This window comes from Mus musculus, chromosome 9, assembly GCF_000001635.26.
Source record: "Mus musculus strain C57BL/6J chromosome 9, GRCm38.p6 C57BL/6J".
NCBI classification, from domain to species: domain Eukaryota; kingdom Metazoa; phylum Chordata; class Mammalia; order Rodentia; family Muridae; genus Mus; species Mus musculus.
Genome location: NC_000075.6, coordinates 20,312,794 through 20,338,068, shown reverse-complemented (window position 1 = coordinate 20,338,068; position 25,275 = coordinate 20,312,794). Strand labels below are relative to the sequence as shown.

The 25,275-nt window shown below is 39.1% G+C and overlaps 1 protein-coding gene across 1 annotated transcript; it reads left to right on the top strand.

The window, feature by feature from the left end:
• Nucleotides 1-1,974: 1,974 nt before the first annotated feature.
• Olfr18 (olfactory receptor 18) lies at nt 1,975-24,177 on the top strand. The gene is made up of 2 exons (NM_146563.1): nt 1,975-2,156; nt 23,204-24,177. The coding sequence occupies exons 1-2, from the start codon at nt 2,104-2,106 to the stop codon at nt 24,144-24,146; spliced, it is 996 nt and encodes a 331-aa protein (NP_666774.1). The 5' UTR covers nt 1,975-2,103; the 3' UTR covers nt 24,147-24,177.
• The last annotated feature ends 1,098 nt before the right edge of the window (nt 24,178-25,275 follow it).

The following is a 25,275-nucleotide window of genomic DNA, read 5'->3' as shown; positions in this document are numbered from 1 at the left end:
TCATCTGGAATTCACTCATGATCTTTTGTCTCCAAATGTCTTGGACAACTCTATTTCTCTGGATTTGCTATTAGAAGCACACATAACTTATACCATAGGCTAGGCTAGCCCCATTTAACACCTACCACTGCCCTTGATGGTCATTCGATGGTTCTTGAATCTACAACGTACTGGGGTCTCTTCTGCAATGGAAGCTGCACCTTCTTCAATGACCTTTTTCTAGCCTCTTTTAGAGACTCTAGTCCTTATTGTTGTTCCACCTATAGGGTTGCAGATCCCTTTAGCTCCTTGGGTACTTTCTCTAGCTCCTCCATTGGGGGCCCTGTGATCCATCCAATATCTGACTGTGAGCATCCACTTCTGTGTTTGCCAGGCCCCAGCATAAAACTAACCAATACCCCCCACCCCCCCGGAGCTCGTGTCTCTAACTGAATATGAATAAGAAGATGGCCTAGTCAGCCATCAGTGGAAAGAGAGGCCCATTGGTCGTGCAAACTTTATATGCCTCAGTACAGGGGAATGCCAGGGCCAAGAAGTGGGAGTGCGTGGGTAGGGGAGTGGGTGGGGAAGCATGTGGGGGACTTTTGGGATATAAATGTAAATGAAATAAATACCCAATTAAAAAAAAAGACTCTAGTCCTGCCACATAATGATAAACCTCAGCCTCTTTTTATGACCTCTTCAGTTCTGGGATTTCCACTGCTGGTGAGGATGCACCAATGGCATTTTCTGGATTTTCACGGAACTATGACTCAGATTCTTTCCATGACACCTTCAAGTCTTCAGCTTTCATTCTTCCAAAATCATTGACATTAGTAAACTCTTTTACTTTATCAAGTTTGGTTGCCAGCTTTGACATGCAGCCCTACTCCTCCAAGACTACAGATTTTGTGTTCTGACCTTGAGAAAATACTTCCCAGTTGATTTTTGCCTCAATGATGTTGGTTTCTTATTAATAATAACTGATCTTTCAACTCCAGCTAGCCAATATAAATTGTTTCAGTAAAGCAAAGCTTTCACTTCAGTGGTGCTGGTCTCTTTTTAACCACATCTTTACCTCAGATTACCAGAAACCACATGGAGATCCTTCATGGAATCTTTCCTTCCTTCTAAAACTTCATAAGGTGGTTCCTCAGCCAAGTGCCCATGAAGCAGCCCACTAAGCTTTGAATATTCAGTGAATTTTGCAAGGGTTTTACTCAGGTTATCAGGCTCAGTAACAAGTATCTTTATTCATAGAACCATCTCACTATCCTTATTTTTTTTCCTTTGAGAAAGAGGCTCATTATATAGCCCACATTGGCTTTAACCTCTTACTCCTCCTCTCCTTCCTCCTAAATTGCTGAGATTATAGGCAGCTAGTATCATTTCAAGCTACTTTTTTTAATAGCTGAGCATATTTTATTGGGCTTTTTTCGACAAAAATGGCTAATACAATCTCTAAAATTGTACTAGTCTTGAGAATGGCTAAGGAACCACTGGAGCTATGCTGATTACATTGATCTACTATCATGAAGGTGACTAAATTATATTCATTGAAATCTTGGGTAGACAGGGTTCTGTGTGGATTTGTTTTGCACATATAAATGCTTTTGCTGACATCAAAGCCTACATACTGCCAATATATTTAACAATAGTTATGACATTCATGCAACATCATTTTTTCATCAGATACTACTGAATGATATGTAGTAAGACCAATTGATGGTATGAACCTGTTTTCATTGTAAGTTTGAATTTTATATATGAACATTGAAAGTAAGAAAAGAGGAGTACAGATAAATTTCTTCCTGTGAAGTAGAATTTCAAGACCCTATAAGGGGAACTGACTTTTTCCATGTCCCTTTTCAATTAGTATTAACAAGTCCTGTGAGATTGGGTTACCATGAACCAATTTGGCTAATTATAAGCTCTGTGCATTAAACTCTCAAGCCTATGCAACTGTAAATAAGAAGTCAGTGACCTTCCAGTCTTGGTTCTAGTCCACTTGGATCTGTTTTAACTCTCTCTCACAGTCATATTTCCATCATAAGTCCATGCCTTAGTCTATTTTATTGCTGGCTCTGGAGACATAATCTCCATCACTCACCAGGCAGAGAAGAAATGATGGATCGTTACTCCTTCATCATGCATCAGCATAGAGATGACACAGTCTGGTGAGGACCTTGGGAGAAACTGGAAGCAGAAGAGATGGGGGGGGGCATTAGTGCTTCATCATTAAAGCAGAAGGTTGGCAGGCTGATGTTACATGCCTGTAGTACAAACACTTGAGAGGCTGGGACCAGAGGATTGACAATTTGATGACATCTTGGGCTATGTAGAAAGAACCTATCTCAAAAATCAAACAAGGGATGGTGAAGTTGCTCATGTGTCAGTACTTGTTATCAAGTCTGATGATGTGAGTTTTATTTCAAGAACCTACGTGTAACTAAAAGTTGAGAAGGTGACTTTCATAGTGTTGTCCTCTGTGCTTGACTCCCAGAAATAATAGTAATGTTAATATTAATAATGATAATAATAATAATGATAACAACAACAACAATACCAAAACAAACCAAGGCAAACCAAACCAAACCCAAAATAAACAAATTACATGAAATTAGAATAATCAGGTGTAAAGGTGCCCCAAATGCAAACTTTTAACTCAAAGGACAAGGAATAATTTTAAACATGAAATTATACTTATGTGTTCAGTGTGACAGTTTGATACATATATTAATGTGTAAAGAGCAGATCAACATTTATTAGCTTATCAATGTCCCCAAATACCATTTTTTTTTTGTATTGGGAAACTTTAAACTCCTTTCTTCTAGTTCATTACAAAGTTTATAATAATTTGTTGTAGATGTGGCTGCAGTAATTGCATATAGAAAATTAGAACTTGTTGCTTGCATCTAACTGTATTTTGATGTCCATTATTCTAACTCTTACTTTCCCCTTCCTCCCTACTCATTTCTTGTGACTGGAGGCTATTTCATGGTATGTTCTTGTTATAGTAAGAATGTGAGACTTATAATGCAAAGGTTCACCTTCCACCCATAATGGCCCTCATTCCTGTAGTTAGTTCTTTGACCAGAGTGGGAGATATGTCCTGAAAACTGTTTCTTGATTACTAAAAATGAGGAGGATGGTAGTGACAGATGTCAATAAGTATGATATAAACTTTATCAAAATTACACTAGCGCCATACCCAATATACTTAATTTTGTCTGCAATATCACTGCCAGGAGTATGAGTGTGCACATTTTTCCACGAGGAAAGGACCAGTACCTTTGTTTTGGTAATATGCACCTTTATCCTTGGGTAGAAGGGGTTGAAGTAATATTTTGAGTGAACAATATGACTCCATGCAAAGAGCATTTGTTCAGAATTTTCCCATCCTAACACATCCAGTCATTTCTTTTCCATATAATTGTTGGAAACCATCCTCTACTCATATTCGTCTCTTTGAGGGGATCCGCTGTAAGTAAATGGTAGGTGTTTCTTCTGTTCTTATTATTGGAAGCATGGCTGAGATCATAGATGTGAAATTGAAGAAAGCTTATAATTCACAGAATTATCTTTCTCTTATTCTTGAATTTTATTATCTCATTTATCTCCATGAAATTGACAGCCTTTTTTCATATCAAAAATAAAAAGTGAATAAAAATACACCAGAATATCTTTTTAAAAATGTGCTTTTAAAAATTTATTATTTTAAATTATGTGGTATATGTGAATAGAGAGATATCTAATCAGTCAAAATCACTTGCTGTTTCTACAGAGGAATTTTCAGTCCCAGAACCCACATGACACATTAAAATTGCTCATAACTTTAGATGCAGGGGACCCAGTACCCAATTCTGGGCTATGCAGACACAGGCAAGAAAAGACACTCACATACATAAATAAAAATAAATAAATATTGAAAATGTGTGTGTGTGTGTGTGTGTGTGTGTGTGTGTGTGTGAATGTGCGTTCATGCATGTTAGTGCAGTCGCCTGAAGAATCCAGAGGTATTGTATCCCTCTGGAGTTAGAATTATAGGTGGTAGTCTGATATGAATGTTGGGAACCCAATTCAGGTCTACAAGCTCAGCAAGTGGCCTGAAGCACTTGCTTTGACTGATCTCTCCCGTTCCACCACAAATATCGTAAACTCCATTTTTACTCAAGAACCAGAAATTATTAAAATATGTATAATAGATGTCATTGGTTAAAATCTGTGGATTTTTGCTTTAGAATATTTGAAGTTTGGAAAAATAGAGTAAAGACTTTTACCCCGAGACCCTAGAGAGTAATTTATTTGTACAGTGCTGGTGACTGAACCAAGGTGTTTGTAAGAAGCCATTTATAACTAACCTAATTTCTCATCCCTCAGATAATGATTTTGAAATCTTTGCTCTATTTTCCACTTGTGTGTTGTCAAGAAGTTATTTCTGAGCCTCAGAATTATCATAAGAATTGAATTCTTGTTAATAGAACTCCACTGAGTTAGTGTTAATTAAGCAATACTATCTTTGTTACTATGTGATAGATGCGTACAGAAAAGGGAAACATTTACAAGATATATATATATATATATATATATATGTATATGTATATGTATATGTATATGTATATGTATATGTATATATATATATATATATATATATATATATATATATATATATATATATAATTGATCAGTAATAACAATTAAGTTTCTAACTTTTAGATAAAATCTCCTGCTCCATAAAAAAATCTTGGCTTTCAAGAGATTTCTTAAGAAAAAAAAAAAACCAGTTTGGTGTCTACACAAGTAGGAAATAGTAAGTAGGAGAAAATATCTGGGTTGCCTTAATCTCTAGTTTCTCAGAGCAAGTTTGATACTGAGTTGTCTACAAAAACAAGTATTAAAATCTCCATTTAATATTGGATAGCTGTTTTTTTGCTTTGACTGAAAATGAGTGTGGTCAATATGATATGAACACACAGGAACATTTCTATGTAAGCTTTTATTTATTTTAAGTATGTCCTGTAGGAAAAAGAGAATAGAAAAATAGCATTTATTTTAATCTACCTCATGGTATTGCTTAAAATTACTTTAGTGTGTGTATGTGCGTATGTGTGTGTGTATATATGTGTGTGTGTATACATGTGTATAAGTATGCCATACACACATGTGCCAAAGTCAGAGAACAACATACAAGAAGTTGTCTCCTACCATGTGAGTCCCAGGGACAAATTTGATTTGTCAGTCTTGGAAGCAAGTAACTTCATCAACCCAGCCATATTATTTTTTCATTCATGGAATTTCCATGAACTTGTTATTTTTATGTCATAACATCATTAAAAATAAAAAGGAACATTGCAGAGGCTTTCACATGCATGTAAAACAGAGACAGAAAGAGAAGAAGTGAGATAACTGTGTTTTCTAGGTTGAGACACATTTTTAGGACATTAAGTTATTTTATGATCCAATGCCCCCAAAGAAGAAAGACAGCTCTGTTGTATGGTCAAATAAAAAGCATTACAACTATTATAGGTTGTATTTCTTCAATACTCTTCATAGGAATTACAGTGATGATTCTAGCTCTTCTGTAATAAATACTTATCCATTTCCACCTCTATTAGGTACTTTTGTTCTTTAGAGATCAGCCTCACTCTTTCATTTTCTGTTAATGAAATTCACAATGAGGCAGAATAGTTTAACTACATGTTAGTGTTTGAATAAAAACTCTAAGATTTGGAAATATAAATAAAGAAAATATCCAATTAAAAAAAAGGATTTAATTTGGGTATGGCAGTGAATGTTAGTAATCCTGTTTTAGAAGGCAGAAATAGAATTGTGAATTCAAGGCAAGCCTGGGTTATTGTGGGGACTAAAGGGAGTAGGGGAAGAGTGGGGAGGGAGGATAGCCCACAGCTGGCCAGAGTTCCTCCTGTGCTCTGGGCAGGCAGATGCGGGAAGGGCTTCGAGATGCTTTCCACTCAGCCCCGGGTGGGCATCTAAGCCACTGACCCCACTCGATGGGGGGGGGGTGGTGGACAAGGGGCAGCCCCCCAAACCAGGGGCTCCAGGGTGACACCCTCGGCCCTGGGGTTACAGGAGAGAGGGCAGAGGGAGAGAGGTTCCCACGCAGGTGAGAGACCTTAGTCTGGGCCTTGACTGGAGCACAGGAAGGCCTTCCATTGGGAGATTAGAAACGGCTCATTAGGAGAAAGTGTTCAAGCGCAGTGGGCCTTGATGAACAGAGACAGTCTATGGTTTTATAGCTTTATTATAGAAAGGCAAGGAGAAAGAGAAAAGGTAAGAGAGAGAGAGAGAGAGAGAGAGAGAGAGAGAGAGAGAGAGAGGGAGAGGGAGAGGGAGAGGGAGAGGGAGAGGGAGAGGGAGAGAGAGAGAGAGAGAGAGAGAGAGAGAGAGAGAGAGAGAGAGAGACACCATGGCCAAGAGGAGAGAAGGGGGAAAGAGAAAGAGAGAAGAAAGGCTAGAGAGTAAGAAAGAGAGTGTAAGAGGGAGAAAGAGTAAGAGAATGAGAGGAGAGGAGGGGAGAGAACAAGGAGAGAGAGTGAGGTGGGGCCAAGTAGCCTCTCTTATGGTGGGCTGTTATCTATGTTGTTGCTAGGTAACTGGGAGGCGTCTAGCCTGAAAGTCAGAAGCTTGGGACATTGTCTATGTGACTACTAACCACACTTCTCCTGTGGGGGCTGTGGAGGCTGTAACTTCAACAGGAGCCTTGAGTCCAGGAGATATGAGGGACTGCCTATCATACCATGTAGGTGAATTAGCACCACTCCGGGGTTCAGGCCTCAGCTCGACTGGAAACCAGACTGTCTGGGTATAGCCCAATGCCCCACAGGTTATCTAGCAATACCTTGCCTCAAAACACAAACAAACTCAAACAAAACAAACTTTAAGATGAAAACCTTACAGACCCTATCTGGTTCAGGGCATTATCTTCTTGAGGAATGCTTAAAAATGTCTTTTCTTGTCCAACATGACTGAGCATAGATAAACAAACCACCACAGAACAATTATTTATTTCTTTTAGTATTTATCTAGTTTATGAAACAGGAGAATGAGCCAGGGATTTACATGGAATTTACAATATGAATATTGTAGATTGTGAGGGTTTTAAAAAATACTAAAAATTTTTTATAGCTACATAGAAATTAATACATGGAAATATAATTGCTTTATTTTTTGAGATTGAAATATCATTTCTCCTCTTTCCTTTCCCCATTTCTAAACTTTCTGTATATCCCTTCTTGTTATCCTTCAAATTTATGGTCTTTTTTTCATTAGTTGTTGTTGCAAACATAGATATGTGTGTCTATATATATTTATAACTACATGAGTGCAATCTGCTCAGCTCAGTCTATATAATGTTGCTTTTCTGTATGTTTTTCAGGGCTGACCATGACAAACTGGATAAGCATTCCTTAGTTGCATGTAGTTATTTGTGTTAGACTTTCCCCTACCCATGTTTGTATGTCTATTGGTATTGTCCTTGTTCATCTTACTTTAGGCAGGCAGGACTCCCAGTGTAGGGATAAGCTTGCTGTGGTTCACAGAAGTCAAAGCTGGGTAGGAAAGTTGGTTGTCTATCTCCTTTGTAAGTTTGCATGGCATCTTCTGGTATGATGAAAACTAGTTTTTGGGGAGGAGGCTTTCAGGTTAATTTCCAGCTCAGAGGCCCCTAGACCCTGTCTCTAAAGTTTATAATGTCTTCAACAATAGGGGCTTTGTTGTCTCTGGGAGCAATTAAGGGCAATAGTGATAGCCTGTAATGTTTTGGGAATCTCTTGGACAACCTAACCAACAACTTGAAAAAGTGTCTCATATTTGATGTTTGGTTTTGTGGTTTGATGATGTGGTTCAGTTCTTGGAGGGATTATTATCAGTTCAGATGTGAAAATTTCATTTAAATTATATATGTATATTCATATACTGACATAGTGTTATAGGTGTTTTAGGTAGATAGTTAATACGATTTCTTGTGACTTTTTAGACATTCTGTTATTTTAGTCTTCTCCATCCTTCTGTATTTATATCTCTTCCCACTCCATGATTAGAGCTCTCTCCTTTTCCCCTTTCCTTCTGTACATCATTTGTACTCTCCTACTCCTCTCTCTCTTGTCTCCTGCCTCTACATACCAACAATGCTCCCTTTTAACTTTGTTTCTGTGGTTACTCCAGATTATGTACTCCCATCTGAAGATTTGAATTGGGGGACACAGAAGAATGAGAACATGTAATATTTGTCTTTCTGTGTCTGGGTTACCTCAATCAATAAAATACCTTCAAGTTTCATTAACTTACCTCCCATTCCAGACCCCCTATTCTGTAGCTATCTATTTTTCCCGTTCATGGGGAGATCTATACTCATGTCCTTAAAGTACATTACTCTGTATCTAACCTCTGTGGTTCTATGAAATGTGGTTTGATTATCATCGACTTAAAGGGTAATATCTACATGTAAGTGAATACATGCTATATTTGTCTATCTGAGTCTGAAATACCTACTCAGGGTGATTTTTTTCTAGTTCCATCCATTTACCTGTATATTTCATTTCTTTTAATTGCCAAGTAATATTCTTTTGTGTAAATGTACCATATTTTATTTATCCCTTCTACTGTTGGGGGGAGACTTAGGTTGTTTGGAATTTCTAGCTACTACATAGAACAGCAATGAAATGGTTATTCCGTGGTAGGATAAAGGATCCTTTGGGTACATACTTAAGAGCAATATAGTTGGATTTGAGGTTGATGACACTTGCTCACAGCACCCTGAGTAACATCATCTGGACTATGAAAGTTAGCCATTATGGAGGAATCTTCTTGGTCAGTACCAACTTGATTTCTTTGTCCTGAGACCAAATTCCATGGTGTCTTTAGTAACAGAATGGCCAACACTTTTTGTGAATATTTTTTTTGCCTGATAAAGGAGCAGAGTCAAGACACAAAAAATGATGGAAATCTGTGAAGATAACTGGCATATAAAATGTTTTTTGATTATTAACATTTGACTTTAATTTAGAATCTACAGGATATAGTTTCAGCAATTATACTGTTTACTATTATATATTGGAGGAAATCTGTTTTAAAATTTTATTCCTGTTAATTTATAGATCTGATGCTGAAGTAGATAATGCATGTAGAAACATCTACATAAAAATAAAAAAATACACATCATCACTGTGATGATAGTTAATAGTTTTACTTCCATATTTATATTGAGATCAGACTCATTACTATAATGAGTTGTGAGAATAAGCTTATTTCATAACGATTGTATTGGTGCAAATTTGAATGTAGGTAGATTTGTAGATTTGCTATATGGAAAAATCCCTCTGACATCTAGCTTTTTGTGTGACATCCAGCATCATTCCTATTATATTTCACTCTTGAGTCCTAAATGAATAATGTGTCAAGTTTCCTATATCCTAGAATGGGTATATGGGTATCCATATATATATGGATTTGACATTATTTTAATAACATCTAACTAAAGTTTTATTTTTGCCTTAAAATTAGCTCTTTAAAATTTTAAAGCTGTTTGACTGTCATTCGTTTGTTCAATGTATTTTAGTCACCTTACCCTTACCTTTTCTTCCCTTACTCTCTTCCGTTTCCCACTAGATCCCTTTTTCTCAAGATCCACATGAGAAATTCCTGCACACATGTGCACAAGATAGCGCTTCTTTTTTTCCCAATTTTTTATTAGGTACTTTCTTCATTTACATTTCAAATACTATCCGAAAGTCCCTTATACCCTTCCCACTCCACTCACCTACCCACCAGCTCCCACTTCTTGGTCCTGGTGTTCCCCTGTACTGGGGCATATAAAGTTTTTTTTTTTTTTTCCATTTTTTATTAGGTATTTAACTCATTTACATTTCCAATGCTATACCAAAAGTCCCCCATATCCACCCACCCCCACTCCCCTGCCCACCCACTCCCCCTTTTTGGCCCTGGTATTCCCCTGTACTGGGGCATATAAAGTTTGCAAGTCCAATGGGCCTCTCTTTCCAGTGATGGCCGACTAGGCCATCTTTTGATATATATGCAGCTAGAGTCAAGAGCTCCGGGGTACTGGTTAGCTCATAATGTTGTTCCACCTATAGGGTTGCAGATCCCTTTAGCTCCTTGGCTACTTTCTCTAGCTCCTCCATTGGGAGCCCTATGATCCATCCATTAGCTGACTGTGAGCATCCACTTCTGTGTTTGCTGGGCCCCGGCATAGTCTCACAAGAGACAGCTACATCTGCGTCCTTTCAATAAAATCTTGCTAGTGTATGCAATGGTGTCAGCGTTTGGATGCTGATTATGGGGTGGATCCCTGGCTATGGCAGTCTCTACATGGTCCATCCTTTCATCTCAGCTCCAAACTCCGTCTCTGTAACTCCTTCCATGGGTGCTTTGTTCCCAAATCTAAGGAGGGGCATAGTGTCCACACTTCAGTCTTCATTCTCCTTGAGTTTCATGTGTTTAGCAAATTATATCTTATATCTTGGGTATCCTAGGTTTGGGGCTAATATCCACTTATCAGTGAATACATATTGTGTGAGTTTCTTTGTGAATGTGTTACCTCACTCAGGATGATGCCCTCCAGGTCCATCCATTTGGCTAGGAATTTCATAAATTCATTCTTTTTAATAGCTGAGTAGTACTCCATTGTGTAGATGTACCACATTTTCTGTATCCATTCCTCTGTTGAGGGGCATCTAGGTTCTTTCCAGCTTCTGGCTATTATAAATAAGGCTGCTATGAACATAGTGGAGCATGTGTCCTTCTTACCTGTTGGGGCATCTTCTGGATATATGCCCAGGAGAGGTATTGCTGGATCCTCCGGTAGTACTATGTCCAGTTTTCTGAGGAACCGCCAGACTGATTTCCAGAGTGGTTGTACAAGCCTGCACTCCCACCAACAATGGAGGAGTGTTCCTCTTTCTCCACATCCTCGCCAGCATCTGCTGTCACCTGAATTTTTGATCTTAGCCATTCTGACTGGTGTGAGGTGGGATCTCAGGGTTGTTTTGATTTGCATTTCCCTGATGATTAAGGATGTTGAACATTTTTTCAAGTGCTTCTCTGCCATTCGGTATTCCTCAGGTGAGAATTCTTTGTTCAGTTCTGAGCCCCATTTTTTAATGGGGTTATTTGATTTTCTGAAGTCCACCTTCTTGAGTTCTTTATATATGTTGGATATTAGTCCCCTATCTGATTTAGGATAGGTAAAGATCCTTTCCCAATCTGTTGGTGGTCTTTTTGTCTTATTGACGGTGTCTTTTGCCTTGCAGAAACTTTGGAGTTTCATTAGGTCCCATTTGTCGATTCTCGATCTTACAGCACAAGCCATTGCTGTTCTGTTCAGGAATTTTTCCCCTGTGCCCATATCTTCAAGGCTTTTCCCCACTTTCTCCTCTATAAGTTTCAGTGTCTCTGGTTTTATGTGAAGTTCCTTGATCCACTTAGATTTGACCTTAGTACAAGGAGATAAGTATGGATCGATTCGCATTCTTCTACACGATAACAACCAGTTGTGCCAGCACCAATTGTTGAAAATGCTGTCTTTCTTCCACTGGATGGTTTTAGCTCCCTTGTCGAAGATCAAGTGACCATAGGTGTGTGGGTTCATTTCTGGATCTTCAATTCTATTCCATTGGTCTACTTGTCTGTCTCTATACCAGTACCATGCAGTTTTTATCACAATTGCTCTGTAGTAAAGCTTTAGGTCTGGCATGGTGATTCCGCCAGAAGTTCTTTTATCCTTGAGAAGACTTTTTGCTATCCTAGGTTTTTTGTTATTCCAGACAAATTTGCAAATTGCTCCTTCCAATTCGTTGAAGAATTGAGTTGGAATTTTGATGGGGATTGCATTGAATCTGTAGATTGCTTTTGGCAAGATAGCCATTTTTACAATGTTGATCCTGCCAATCCATGAGCATGGGAGATCTTTCCATCTTCTGAGATCTTCTTTAATTTCTTTCTTCAGAGATTTGAAGTTTTTATCATACAGATCTTTCACCTCCTTAGTTAGAGTCACGCCAAGATATTTTATATTATTTGTGACTATTGAGAAGGGTGTTGTTTCCCTAATTTCTTTCTCAGCCTGTTTATTCTTTGTATAGAGAAAGGCCATTGACTTGTTTGAGTTTATTTTATATCCAGCTACTTCACCGAAGCTGTTTATCAGGTTTAGGAGTTCTCTGGTAGAATTTTTAGGGTCACTTATATATACTATCATATCATCTGCAAAAAGTGATATTTTTACTTCCTCTTTTTCAATTTGTATCCCCTTGATCTCCTTTTGTTGTCGAATTGCTCTGGCTAATACTTCAAGTACTACGTTGAAAAGGTAGGGAGAAAGTGGGCAGCCTTGTCTAGTCCCTGATTTTAGTGGGATTGCTTCCAGCTTCTCTCCATTTACTTTGATGTTGGCTCCTGGTTTGCTGTAGATTGCTTTTATCATGTTTAGGTATGGGCCTTGAATTCCTGATCTTTCCAAAACTTTTATCATGAATGGGTGTTGGATCTTGTCAAATGCTTTTTCTGCATCTAACAAGATGATCATGTGGTTTTTGTCTTTGAGTTTGTTTATATAATGGATTACATTGATGGATTTTCGTATATTAAACCATCCCTGCATCCCTGGAATAAAACCTACTTGGTCAGGATGGATGATTGCTTTAATGTGTTCTTGGATTCAGTTAGCGAGAATTTTATTGAGTATTTTTGCATCGATATTCATAAGAGAAATTGGTCTGAAGTTCTCTATCTTTGTTGGATCTTTCTGTGGTTTAGGTATCAGAGTAATAGTGGCTTCATAAAATGAGTTGGGTAGAGTACCTTCTACTTCTATTTTGTGAAATAGTTTGTGCAGAATTGGAATTAGATCTTCTTTGAAGGTCTGATAGAACTCTGCACTAAACCCATCTGGTCCTGGGCTTTTTTTGGTTGGGAGACTATTAATAACTGCTTCTATTTCTTTAGGTGATATGGGACTGTTTAGATGGTCAACTTGATCCTGATTCAACTTTGGTACCTGGTATCTGTCCAGAAATTTGTCCATTTCGTCCAGGTTTTCCAGTTTTGTTGAGTATAGCCTTTTGTAGAAGGATCTGATGGTGTTTTGGATTTCTTCAGGATCTGTTGTTATGTCTCCCTTTTCAGTTCTGATTTTGTTAATTAGGATTTTGTCCCTGTGCCCTTTAGTGAGTCTAGCTAAGGGTTTATCTATCTTGTTGATTTTCTCAAAGAACCAACTCCTCGTTTGGTTAATTCTTTGAATAGTTCTTCTTGTTTCCACTTGGTTGATTTCACCCCTGAGTTTGATTATTTCCTGCCGTCTACTCCTCTTGGGTGAATTTGCTTCCTTTTTTTCTAGGGCTTTTAGATGTGTTGTCAAGCTGCTAGTATGTGCTGTCTCCCGTTTCTTCTTGGAGGCACTCAGCGCTATGAGTTTCCCTCTTAGAAATGCTTTCATTGTGTCCCATAGGTTTGGGTACGTTGTGGCTTCATTTTCATTAAACTCTAAAAAGTCTTTAATTTCTTTCTTTATTCCTTCCTTGACCAAGGTATCATTGAGAAGAGTGTTATTCAGTTTCCACGTGAATGTTGGCTTTCCATTATTTATGTTGTTATTGAAGATCAGCCTTAGGCCATGGTGGTCTGATAGGATACATGGGACAATTTCAATATTTTTGTATCTATTGAGGCCTGTTTTGTGACCAATTATATGGTCAATTTTGGAGAAGGTCCCGTGAGGTGCTGAGAAGAAGGTATATCCTTTTGTTTTAGGATAAAATGTTCTGTAGATATCTGTCAGGTCCATTTGTTTCATAACTTCTGTTAGTTTCACTGTGTCCCTGTTTAGTTTCTGTTTCCACGATCTGTCCTTTGAAGAAAGTGGTGTGTTGAAGTCTCCCACTATTATTGTGTGAGGTGCAATGTATGCTTTGAGCTTTACTAAAGTGTCTCTAATGAATGTGGCTGCCCTTGCATTTGGTGCGTAGATATTCAGAATTGAGAGTTCCTCTTGGAGGATTTTACCTTTGATGAGTATGAAGTGTCCCTCCTTGTCTTTTTTGATAACTTTGGGTTGGAAGTCGATTTTATCCGATATTAAAATGGCTACTCCAGCTTGTTTCTTCAGTCCATTTGCTTGGAAAATTGTTTTCCAGCCTTTCACTCTGAGGTAGTGTCTGTCTTTTTCCCTGAGATGGGTTTCCTGTAAGCAGCAGAATGTTGGGTCCTGTTTGTGTAGCCAGTCTGTTAGTCTATGTCTTTTTATTGGGGAATTGAGTCCATTGATATTAAGAGATATTAAGGAAAAGTAATTGTTGCTCCCTTTTATTTTTGTTGTTAGAGTTGGCATTCTGTTCTTGTGGCTGTCTTCTTTTTGGTTTGTTGAATGATTACTTTCTTGGTTGTTCTAGGGCGTGATTTCCGTCCTTGTATTGCTTCTTTTCTGTTATTATCCTTTGAAGGGCTGGATTCGTGGAAAGATATTGTGTGAACTTGGTTTTGTCGTGGAATACTTTGGTTTCTCCATCTATGGTAATTGAGAGTTTGGCCGGGTATAGTAGCCTGGGCTGGCATTTGTGTTCTCTTAGTGTCTGTATAACATCTGTCCAGGCTCTTCTGGCTTTCATAGTCTCTGGTGAAAAGTCTGGTGTAATTCTGATAGGCCTTCCTTTATATGTTACTTGACCTTTCTCCCTTACTGCTTTTAATATTCTATCTTTATTTAGTGCATTTGTTGTTCTGATTATTATGTGTCGGGAGGAATTTCTTTTCTGGTCCAGTCTATTTGGAGTTCTGTATGCTTCTTGTATGATCATGGGCATCTCTTTTTTTATGTTTGGGAAGTTTTCTTCTATTATTTTGTTGAAGATATTAGCTGGCCCTTTAAGTTGAAAATCTTCATTCTCATCAATTCCTATTATCCGTAGGTTTGGTCTTCTCATTGTGTCCTGGATTCCCTGGATGTTTTGAGTTAGGATCCTTTTGCATTTTGTATTTTCTTTGACTGTTGTGTCGATGTTCTGTATGGAATCTTCTGCACCTGAGATTCTCTCTTCCATTTCTTGTATTCTGTTGCTGATGCTCGCATCTATGGTTCCAGATCTCTTTCCTAGGGTTTCTATCTCCAGCGTTGCCTCGCTTTGGGTTTTCTTTATTGTGTCTACTTCCCCTTTTAGTTCTAGTATGGTTTTGTTCATTTCCATCACCTGTTTGGCTGTGTTTTCCTGCTTTTCTTTAAGAGCCTGTAACTCTTTAGCAGTGCTCTCCTGTAAATCTTTAAGTGACTTATGAAAGTCCTTCTTGATGTCCTCTATCATCATCATGAGAAATGTTTTTAAATCTGGGTCTAGATTTTCGGTTGTGTTGGGGTGCCCAGGACTAGGTGGGGTGGGAGTGCTGCGTTCTGATGATGGTGAGTGGTCTTGATTTCTGTTAGTAGGATTCTTACGTTTGCCTTTCGCCATCTGGTAATCTCTGAAGCTAGCTGTTTTAGTTGTCACTGTTAAGAGCTTGTTCTTCAGGTGACTCTGTTAGCCTCTATGAGCAGACCTGGAGGGTAGCACTCTCCTTAGTTTCAGTGGGCAGAGTATTCTCTGCAGGCAAGCTCTCTTCTTGCAAGGCAGGTACCCAGATATCTGGTGTTCGAACCAGACTCCTGGCAGAAGTTGTGTTCCACTCACTAGAGGTCTTAGGATCACGTGTGGAATCCTGTGTGGGCCCTTGCGGGTGTCAGGCGACTCAGCTGGCAAGGTAGCCGGGGCTCGAGTGGAGTGGAAGGGGTTTGTGCCCCAGATCAAGCCCGGGTAGCCTGCTTCCCTATGTACCGCAGTCTCAAGTTCCACGCGATTGGATTGGGGTAGGCACTGTGTTCCACTCACCAGAGGTCTTAGGGTCCCGTGGGGAGTCCCGTGTGGACCCTTGCGGGTGTTGGGCAAGACTCTGCTGTCAAGGTAGCCCGGGGCTCGAGTCTCGAGTCGAGCGTAAGGGACTTGTGCCCCAGATCAGGCCCGGGTAGCCTGCTTCCCTATGTACCGCAGTCTCAAGTTCCGCGCGATTGGATTGGGGCAGGCACTGTGATCCACTCACCAGAGGTCTTAGGGTCCCGTGGGGAGTCCCGTGTGGACCCTGCGGGTGTTGGGCAAGACTCTCCTGGCAAGGTAGCCCGGGGCTCGAGTCTCGAGTCGAGCGGAAGGGACTTGTGCCCCAGATCAGGCCCGGGTAGCCTGCTTCCCTATGTACCGCAGTCTCAAGTTCCGCGCGATTGGATTGGGGCAGGCACTGTGGTCCACTCACCAGAGGTCTTAGGGTCCCGTGGGGAGTCCCGTGTGGACCCTTGCGGGTGTTGGGCAAGACTCTGCTGGCAAGGTAGCCCGGGGCTCGAGTCTCGAGTCGGCATATAAAGTTTGCAAGACCAAGGAACCTCTCTTCCCAATTGTCTTAGTCAGGGTTTCTATTCCTGGACAAAACGTCATGATCAGAAGCAAGTTGAGGAGGAAAGGGTTTATTTGGCTTACACTTCCATACCACTGTTCATCACTAAAGGAAGTCAGGACTGTAACTCAAGCAGGTCAGAAAGCAGGAACTGATGCAGAGACCATGGAGGGATGTTCCTTACTGACTTGCATGCTCCTGGCTTGCACAGCCTGCTCTCTTATAGAATCAAGACTACCAGCTCAGAGATGGTTTCACCCACAAGGAGCCTTTCCCCCTTGATCACTAATTGAGAAAATGCCTTACAGTTGGACCTCATGGAGGCATTTCCTCAACTGAAGCTCCTTTCTCTGTGATAACTCCAGCTGTGTCAAGTTGACACACAAAACCAACCAGTACGCCAATGGTGGCCGACTACGCCATCTTCAGCTACATATGCAGCTAGAGACACGAGCTCTGGGGGTACTGGTTAGTTCATATTGTTGCTCCACCTATAGGGTTGTAGACCCCTTTAGCTCCTTGGGTATTTTCCCTAGATCCTCCATTGGGGGCCCTGTGTTCCATCCAATAGCTCGCTGTGAGCATCCACTTCTGTGTTTGCCAGGCACTGGTATAGCCTCACAAGAGATAGCTCTATCAGGGTCCTTTCATCAAAATCTCGCTGGCATATGCAATGGTGTCTGCATTTGGAGGCTGATTATGGGATGGATCCCCAGGTGTGGCAGTCTCTAGATCGTCCATCCTTTCGACTCAGCTCCAAACTTTGTCTCAGTAACTCCTTCCATGGGTGTTTTGTTACCATTTCTAAGAAGTGACGAAGTGTGCACACTTTGGTCTTTGTTCTTCTTGAGTTTCATGTGTTTTGCAAATTGTATCATGGGTATTCTAAGTTTCTGGGCTAATATCCAGTTATCAGTGAGTACATATCATGTGAGTTCTTTTGTGTTTGGGTTTCCTCACTCAGGATGATACCCTCCAGATCCATCCATTTGCCTATGAATTTCATAAATTCATTGTTTTTAATAGCTGAGTAGTATTCCATTGTGTAAATGTACCACATTTTCCGTATCCATTTCTCTGTTGAGGGACATCTGGGTTCTTTCCAGTTTCTGGCTATTATAAATAAGGCTGCTATGAACATAGTGGAGCATGTGTCCTTATTACCATTTAGAATATCTTCTGGATATATACCCAGGAGAAGTATTGCTGGATCCTCCGGTAGTACTATGTCCAATTTTCTGAGGAACCATCAGACTGATTTCCAGAGTGGTTGTACCAGCTTGCAATCCCACCAGCAATGGAGGAGTGTTCGTCTTTCTCCACATCCTCACCAGCATCTGCTGTCACCTGAATTTTTGATCTTAGTCATTCTGACTGGTGTGAGGTGGAATCTCAGGGTTTTTATTTTGATTTGCATTTCCCTGATGATTAAGGATGTTGAACATTTTTTCAGGTGCTTCTCAGCCATTCGATATTCTTCAGGTGAGAATTCTTTGTTTAGCTCTTAACCATTTTTAATGGGGTTATTTGATTTTCTGAAGTCCACCTTCTTGAGTTCTTTATATATATTGGATATTAGTCCCCTATCTGATTTAGGATTGGTAAAGATCCTTTCTCAATCTGTTGGTGGCCTTTTTGTCTTATTGACAGTGTCTTTTGCCTTACAGAAGCTTTACAATTTTATGAGGTCCCATTTGTTGATTCTCAATCTTACTGCACAAGCCATTGCTGTTCTATTCAGGAATTTTCCCCCTGTGCCCACATCTTCCAGGCTTTTCCCCACTTTCTACTCTATAAGTTTCAGTGTCTCTGGTTTTATGTGGAGTTTCTTGATCCACTTAGACGACCTTAGTACAAGGAGATAAGGATAGATCAATTTGCATTCTTCTACATGATAACTGCCAGTTGTGTCAACACCATTTGTTGAAAATGCTGTCTTTTTTTCCACTGGATGGTTTTAGCTCCCTTGTCAAAGATCAAGTGACCATAGTTGTGTGGGTTCATTTCTGGGTCTTCAATTCTATTCCATTGGTCTACCTGTCTGTTGCTATACCAGTACCATGCAGTTTTTTTTTCTTCCACAATTGCTCTGTAGTACAGCTTTTGGTCAGGCATGGTGATTCCACCAGACATTCTTTTATTGTTGAGAAGAGTTTTTGCTATCCTAGACGAATTTGCAAGTTGCCCTTTCTAATTTGTTGAAGAATTGAGTTGGAATTTTGATGGGGATTGCATTGAATCTATAGATTGCTTTTGGCAAGATAGCCATTTTTACAAGGTTTATCCTGCCAATCCATGATCATGGGAGATCTTTCCATCTTCTGAGATCTTCTTTGATTTCTTTCTTTAGAGACTTGAAGTTCTTATCATACAGATCTTTCACTTCCTTAGTTAGAGTCACACCAAGGTATTTTATATTATTTGTGACTATTGAGAAGGGTGTTGTTTCCCTAATTTCTTTCTAATCCTGTTTATCCTTTGTGTAGAGAAAGGCCATTGACTTGTTTGAGTTAATTTTATATCCAGCTACTTCGCTGAAGCTGTTTATCAGGTTTAGGAGTTCTCTGGTGGATTTTTTAGGATCACTTATATATACTATCATATCATCTGCAAAAAGTGATATTTTGACTTCTTCCTTTCAAATTTGTATCCCCTTGATTTCCTTTTGTTGTCGAATTGCTCTGGCTGGGACTTCAAGTACTATATTGAATAGGTAGGGAGAAAATGGGCAGCCCTGTCTAGTCCCTGATTTTAGTGGGATTGTTTCCAGCTTCTCACCATTTACTTTGATGTTGGCTACTGGTATGCTGTAGATTGCTTTTATAATGTTTAGGTATGGGCCTTGAATTCCTGATCTTTCCATGACTTTTATCACGAATGGGTGTTGGATTTTTCAAATGCTTTCTCTGTGTCTAATGAGATGATCATGTGGTTTTTGACTTTGAGTTTGTTTATATAGTGGATTACCTTGATGGATTTCCATATATTAAACCATCCCTGCATTCCTGGGGTGAAGCCTTCTTTGGTCAGGATGGATGAATATTTTGATGTGTTCTTGGATTCGGTTAGCGAGCATTTTATTGAGTATTTTTGCATCGATATTCATAAGGGAAATTCGTCTGAAGTTCTCTATCTTTGTTGGGTCTTTCTGTGGTTTAGGTATCAGAATAACTGTGGCTTCCTAGAATGAATTGGGTAGAGTACCTTCTGTTTCTATTTTGTGTAATAGTTTGAGAAGAACTAGAATTAGATCTTCTTTGAAGGTCTGATAGAACTCTGCACTAAACCCATCTGGTCCTGGGATTTTTTTGGTTGAGAGACTATTAATGACTGCTTTTATTTCTTTAGGGGATATATGACTGTTTAGGTCATTAATCTGATCCTGATTTAACTTTGGTACCTGATATCTTTCTAGAAATTTGTCCATTTCATCCAGGTTTTCCACTTTTGTTGAGTATAGCCTTTTGTAGAAGGATCTGATGGTGTTTTGGATTTCTTCAGAATTTGTTGTTATGTCTCCCTTTTCATTTCTGATTTTGTTAATTAAGATTCTGTCCCTGTGCCCTATAGTGAGTCTGACTAAGGGTTTATCTGTCTTGTTGATTTTTCTCAAGGACAAGCTCCTCATTTGGTTGATTCTTTGAATAATTCTTTTTGTTTCCACTTGATTGATTTCGCCCCTGAGTTTGATTATTTCCTGCCATCTACTCCTCTTGGGTGTATTTGCTTCCTTTTGTTCTAGAGCTTTTAGGTGTGTTGTCAAGCTGTTAGTGTGTTCTCTCTCTTGTTTCTTTTTGGAGGCACTCAGAGCTATGAGTTTTCTTCTTAGAAATGCTTTCATTGTGTCTGATAAGTTTGGGTATGTTGTGGCTTCATTTTCATTAATGTCTAAAAAGTCTTTAATTTCTTAATTTCTTCCTTGACAAAGGTATCATTGAGAAGAGTGTTGTTCAGTTTCCATGTGAATGTTGGCTTTCCATCATTTATGTTGTTATTGAAGATCAGCCTTAGTCCATGGTGATCTGATAGCATGCATGGGACAATTTCAATATTATGACCAATTATATGGTGAATTTTGGAGAAGGTACCATGAGGTGCTGAGAAGAAGGTATAACCTTTTGTTTTAGGATAAAATGTTCTGTAGATATCCGTTAAATCCATTTGTTTCATAACTTCTGTTAGTTTCACTGTGTCCCTGTTTAGTTTCTGTTTCCATGATCTGTTCGTTGATGAAAGTGGTGTGTTGAAGTCTCCCACTATTATTGTGTGAGGTGCAATGTGTTCTTTAAGCTTTACTAATGTTTCTTTAATGAATGTGGGTGCCCTTGCATTTGGGGCATAGATATTCAGAATAGAGAGTTCCTCTTGGAACATTTTACCTTTGATGTGTATGAAGTGCCCCTTCTTCTCTTTTTGATAACTTTGGGTTGGAATTCGTTTTTATTTGATATTAGAATGGCTACTCCAGCTTGTTTCTTCAGACTGTTTGCTTGGAAAATTATTTTCCAGCCTTTCATTCTGACGTAGTATCTGTCTTTTTCCCTGAGATGGGTTTCCTGTAAGCAGCGAAATGTTTGTGTAGCCAGTCTGGTAGTCTATATCTTTTTATTGGGGAATTGAGTCTGTTGATATTAAGAGATATTAAAGAAAAGTAATTGTTGTTTTGTATTATTTTTGTTGTTAGAGTTGACATTCTGTTCTGTGGCTGTCTTCTTTTAGGTTTGTTGAAGGAAAGCTTTCTTGCTTTTTCTAGCGCGTAGTTTCTGTCCTTGTATTGTTTATTTATTTTTTTTCTGTTATTATCCTTTGAAGGGGTGGATTCATGGAAAGATATTGTGTGAATTTGCTTTTTCATAGAATACTTTGGTTTCTCCAGCTATGGTAATTGAGAGTTTTGTTGGGTATAGTAGCCTGGGCTCGAATTTGTGTTCTCTTAGTGTCTGTATAACATCTGTCCAGGGTCTTCTGGCTTTCATAGTCTCTGGTGAGAAGTCTGGAGTAATTCTAATAGGCCTGTCTTTATATGTTACTTGACCTTTTTCCCTTACTGCTTTTAATATTCTATCTTTATTTAGTGCATTTGTTGTTCTGATTATTATGTGTCGGGAGGAATTTCTTTTCTGGTCCAGTCTATTTGGAGTTTTGTAGGTTTCTTGTATGTTCATGGGCATCTGTTTCTTTAGGTTTGGGAAGTTTTCTTCTATAATTTTGTTGAAGATATTTGCTGGCCCTTTAAGTTGAAAATCTTCATTCTCATCTACTCCTATTATCCGTAGGTTTGGTTTTCTCATTGTGTCCTGAATTTCCTGGATGTTTTGAGTTAGGATCTTTTTGTATTTGCATTTTCTTCGATTGTTTTGTCCATGTTCCCTATGGAATCTTCTGCACCTGAAATGCTCGTATCATGGTTTCTGATTTCTTTCCTAGGGTTTCTCTCTCCAGAGTTGTCTTCCTTTGGGTTTTCTTTATTGTTTCTACTTCCATTTTTAGATACTGGATGGTTTTGTTCAATTCCATCACCTGTTTGTTAGTGTTTTCCTGTAAGTCTCTAAGGCATTTTTGTGTTTCCTCTTTAAAGGTTTCTAGCTGTTTACCTGTGTTTTCCTGTATTTCCTTCTTAAATTCCTCTACCATCATCATAAGAAGTGACTTTAGATCCATGTCTTGCTTTTCTGGAGTGATGGTTTGTACAGGACTTGCTATGGTGGGAGAGTTTGGTTCTGATGATGCCAAGTAACCTTGGTTCCTGTTGCTTCTGTTCTTATGCTTGCCTCCTGCCATTTGATTATCTCAAGTATTTTCTGTCCTCAATATATCTGATTGGAGCCTGTCCTTCCTATAATCCCAGTTGATTCAGGACTCCTCAGAGTCCAGCTTTCTCTGTGATTCTTTGCTTGTGTGCTCCTGTGAACCTGAGATTCTGTGTGTGTCAGAGTTCTTGGCAGTCAAGTTCCTCTGAGACCCTGAAATACTGGTGTGACCAAGCTCTTTTTATCCTGGGATCTTGTTGTCAAAGATTCTGTGTGTGTTACAATGCCTGGAAATGGTGTCTCCTTTGAGGAGCATGGAGCTGTCTGGTCAGTGGTCCTAAGGTCACGTGGAAAGTCCTATAGGGACTGTGGGTGGTGTTCGCCAACTCTGCGCTCAAGGTGACTGGTGCTGGCGCCAACTGGAAGGCATAGGGCTGCTTCTTAATTACTATTTTTTGTTGCTGTTTTGATACAGGGTCTTATTATTGCTTTGAATGTCCTAAAACTCACTATGTAGATCAGGCAGGCCTCAAACTCATAAAGATCTCGTTCTGCTTCCCAAGTAATGGAATTAAAGTTGTGTACCCCAAACTCATCTTTAATTACTATCAATATAAATAATATTAGTGTTAATGGGAAAGGGTATTTCTTATTGTAGATTTTATCTTAAAAGAATATTTTCTTGTCGTCATAGTTTCGTAGCTAATTATTTTGCTATTCAAACATACTTCACTTGGGTTTCTTTAAAATATATCATAGATAATATATAATAGAATAATAGAATATAAAAGTAAAATAAAAATATTCAGAATATATGTAGTAGAATGAGGCAAATAACAAAAAATGATTAATGATGAAATTATTCTAGGATTGAATATGTAAAAACTGAGAAATACTGTTACCTATGCATGACTCTTAGAATTAATGTGTGGACTTTATCAGTAAACTGTCTTCACTGAAAATTCAGAGGCACTGTTGGGTACTGGTTTATTTATTTATTTTTCAATCTTCTCATTTGTTTTTGAAAGGTGTCCAAGCAAAATAGAAGAGCAAAATATAACCCGTATCTCAGAATTCCACCTCATGGGACTCTCAGATGACCTGCAGCTTCAGCCTATACTCTTTGGACTGTTCCTGTCCATGTACCTGGTCACGCTGCTTGGGAACCTGCTCATCATTCTGACAGTCAGCTCTGATTCCCACCTCCACAGTCCAATGTACTTTTTCCTCTCTAACTTATCCTTGGCTGATGTCAGTTTCACTTCCACCACACTACCAAAGATGATAGTGGACATTCAGACTCACAACAGAGCCATCTCCTATTCAGGATGCCTGACTCAGATGTCCTTTTTCATGCTGTTTGGGTGTTTGGATAGTCTGCTTCTAACTGCAATGGCTTATGATAGGTTTGTGGCCATCTGTCATCCTTTGCACTACCAGTTCATTATGAACCCTCGTCTTTGTGGCTTGTTGGTTTTTCTATCTGTTCTAATCAGTCTTTTTGTCTCTCAGCTGCATAATTCAGTAGTATTACAACTTACCTACTTCAAGAGTGTGGATATTTCCCATTTCTTCTGTGATCCGTCTCAACTTCTCAACCTTGCCTGTTCTGATACCTTTACCAATAACATAGTCATGTATTTTGTTGGTGCCATCTCTGGTTTTCTCCCTATCTCTGGAATTTTTTTCTCTTATTATAAAATTGTTTCCTCCATTCTTAGAATGCCATCACCTGGTGGGAAATATAAAGCCTTCTCTACCTGTGGCTCTCACCTGTCAGTTGTTTGCTTATTTTATGGAACTGGTCTTGGGGTATACCTCAGTTCAGCTGTGTCCTTGTCTCCCAGGAAGGGTGCAGTAGCATCAATAGTGTACACTGTTGTCACCCCTATGCTCAACCCCTTTATCTACAGCTTAAGAAACCAGGACATAAAGAGGGCCATGTGGCGGCTCCTCAGAAAAACAGTCTAATTTCAGTACCGGTGCCATTTATTCTGTTTCCTTTGTATATTTTACTCACAAAATTATTATTAGTATTTTTTTCTGAGACAGGGTTTCTCTGTATAGCCCTGGCTGTCCTGGAACTTACTTTGTAGAACAGGCTGGATCAGAAATCCACCTGTCTCTGTCTCCCGAGTGCTGGGATTAAAGGCGTGCACCACCAAGCCCAGCTCACAAAATTCTTAATTCTTATAATACCTATGGAATCTTCATCTGTTTAATATTGCATTAACAACAATACAATTGAAGGGAGGAAGGAAGTAAATTCCACCTCATGGGACTCTCAGATGATCTACAGCTTCAACCCATGCTCTTTGTACTGTTCCTGTTTGTGTACCTGGCCATGATACTTGGGAAACTGCTCATTGTCCTGGACTTCCTTTCCTCTTCCTTCTTTCCTTCCATATCACAGGGAAATTCTATAACAAGCCTCTTGCCACACTTAGTGGGCACTGAACACTAGGGAATATGTGGTTAGTAAAAGGGAACAGAATTCTGGATGAAGTATATGTGAAATATAAATTTCTCTCATAGATACAAAATGACACTTCTTTACCTTTCCTTATGTGTATCTTCAGACATGCTCTACAAGTGTTTGCTTTCCTTTGTTTGGTGTGTGATCCCTGGAAGGTTGATCATGTGATAGACAACTCCATTTCCAGGCACATATAGGCAGTGCTATTGGTCACAGTTATAAAAGAATACAAGAAATATAGAGGGAGTGGGAGGTAATCTGGGAGGAGTTTAATGTGTCATTCAGAGTGAATGTGACTGTATGCAGTTATGAAATTCTCCAAGAACAAAATAAAAACATTATATATTATGAATTTGATTTTATGCAGGCTTTCTATGAGGATGTAGATTATTGGTAGTCAAGCCTGTATTTATAAAGTTGCTCAAGTCTTTATAAAAATTACTGATGCCTGTGGAGCTTTTGCAAAGGATCTGATTTATAGCACCCATATAGTGACTTACTGTTTGTAACTTCAGGTCTATTGGACACTGTGATGTCTTCTGGCCTCTCTGGACACTGCATTCATCTGTCATAATTATGTACATGGAAGAAACATTCGTAACCCATAAAAAATATAATCGAGAC

Excerpts from the sequence above, each read along its gene's own strand:
- Olfr18 (NM_146563.1), top strand. The coding sequence starts at position 2,104 with ATGATGGATCGTTACTCCTTCATCATGCATCAGCATAGAGATGACACA. Across the intron at positions 2,157-23,203 it reads CATAGAGATGACACAGTCTG|GTGTCCAAGCAAAATAGAAG; the intron begins GTGAGGACCTTG and ends TGTTTTTGAAAG.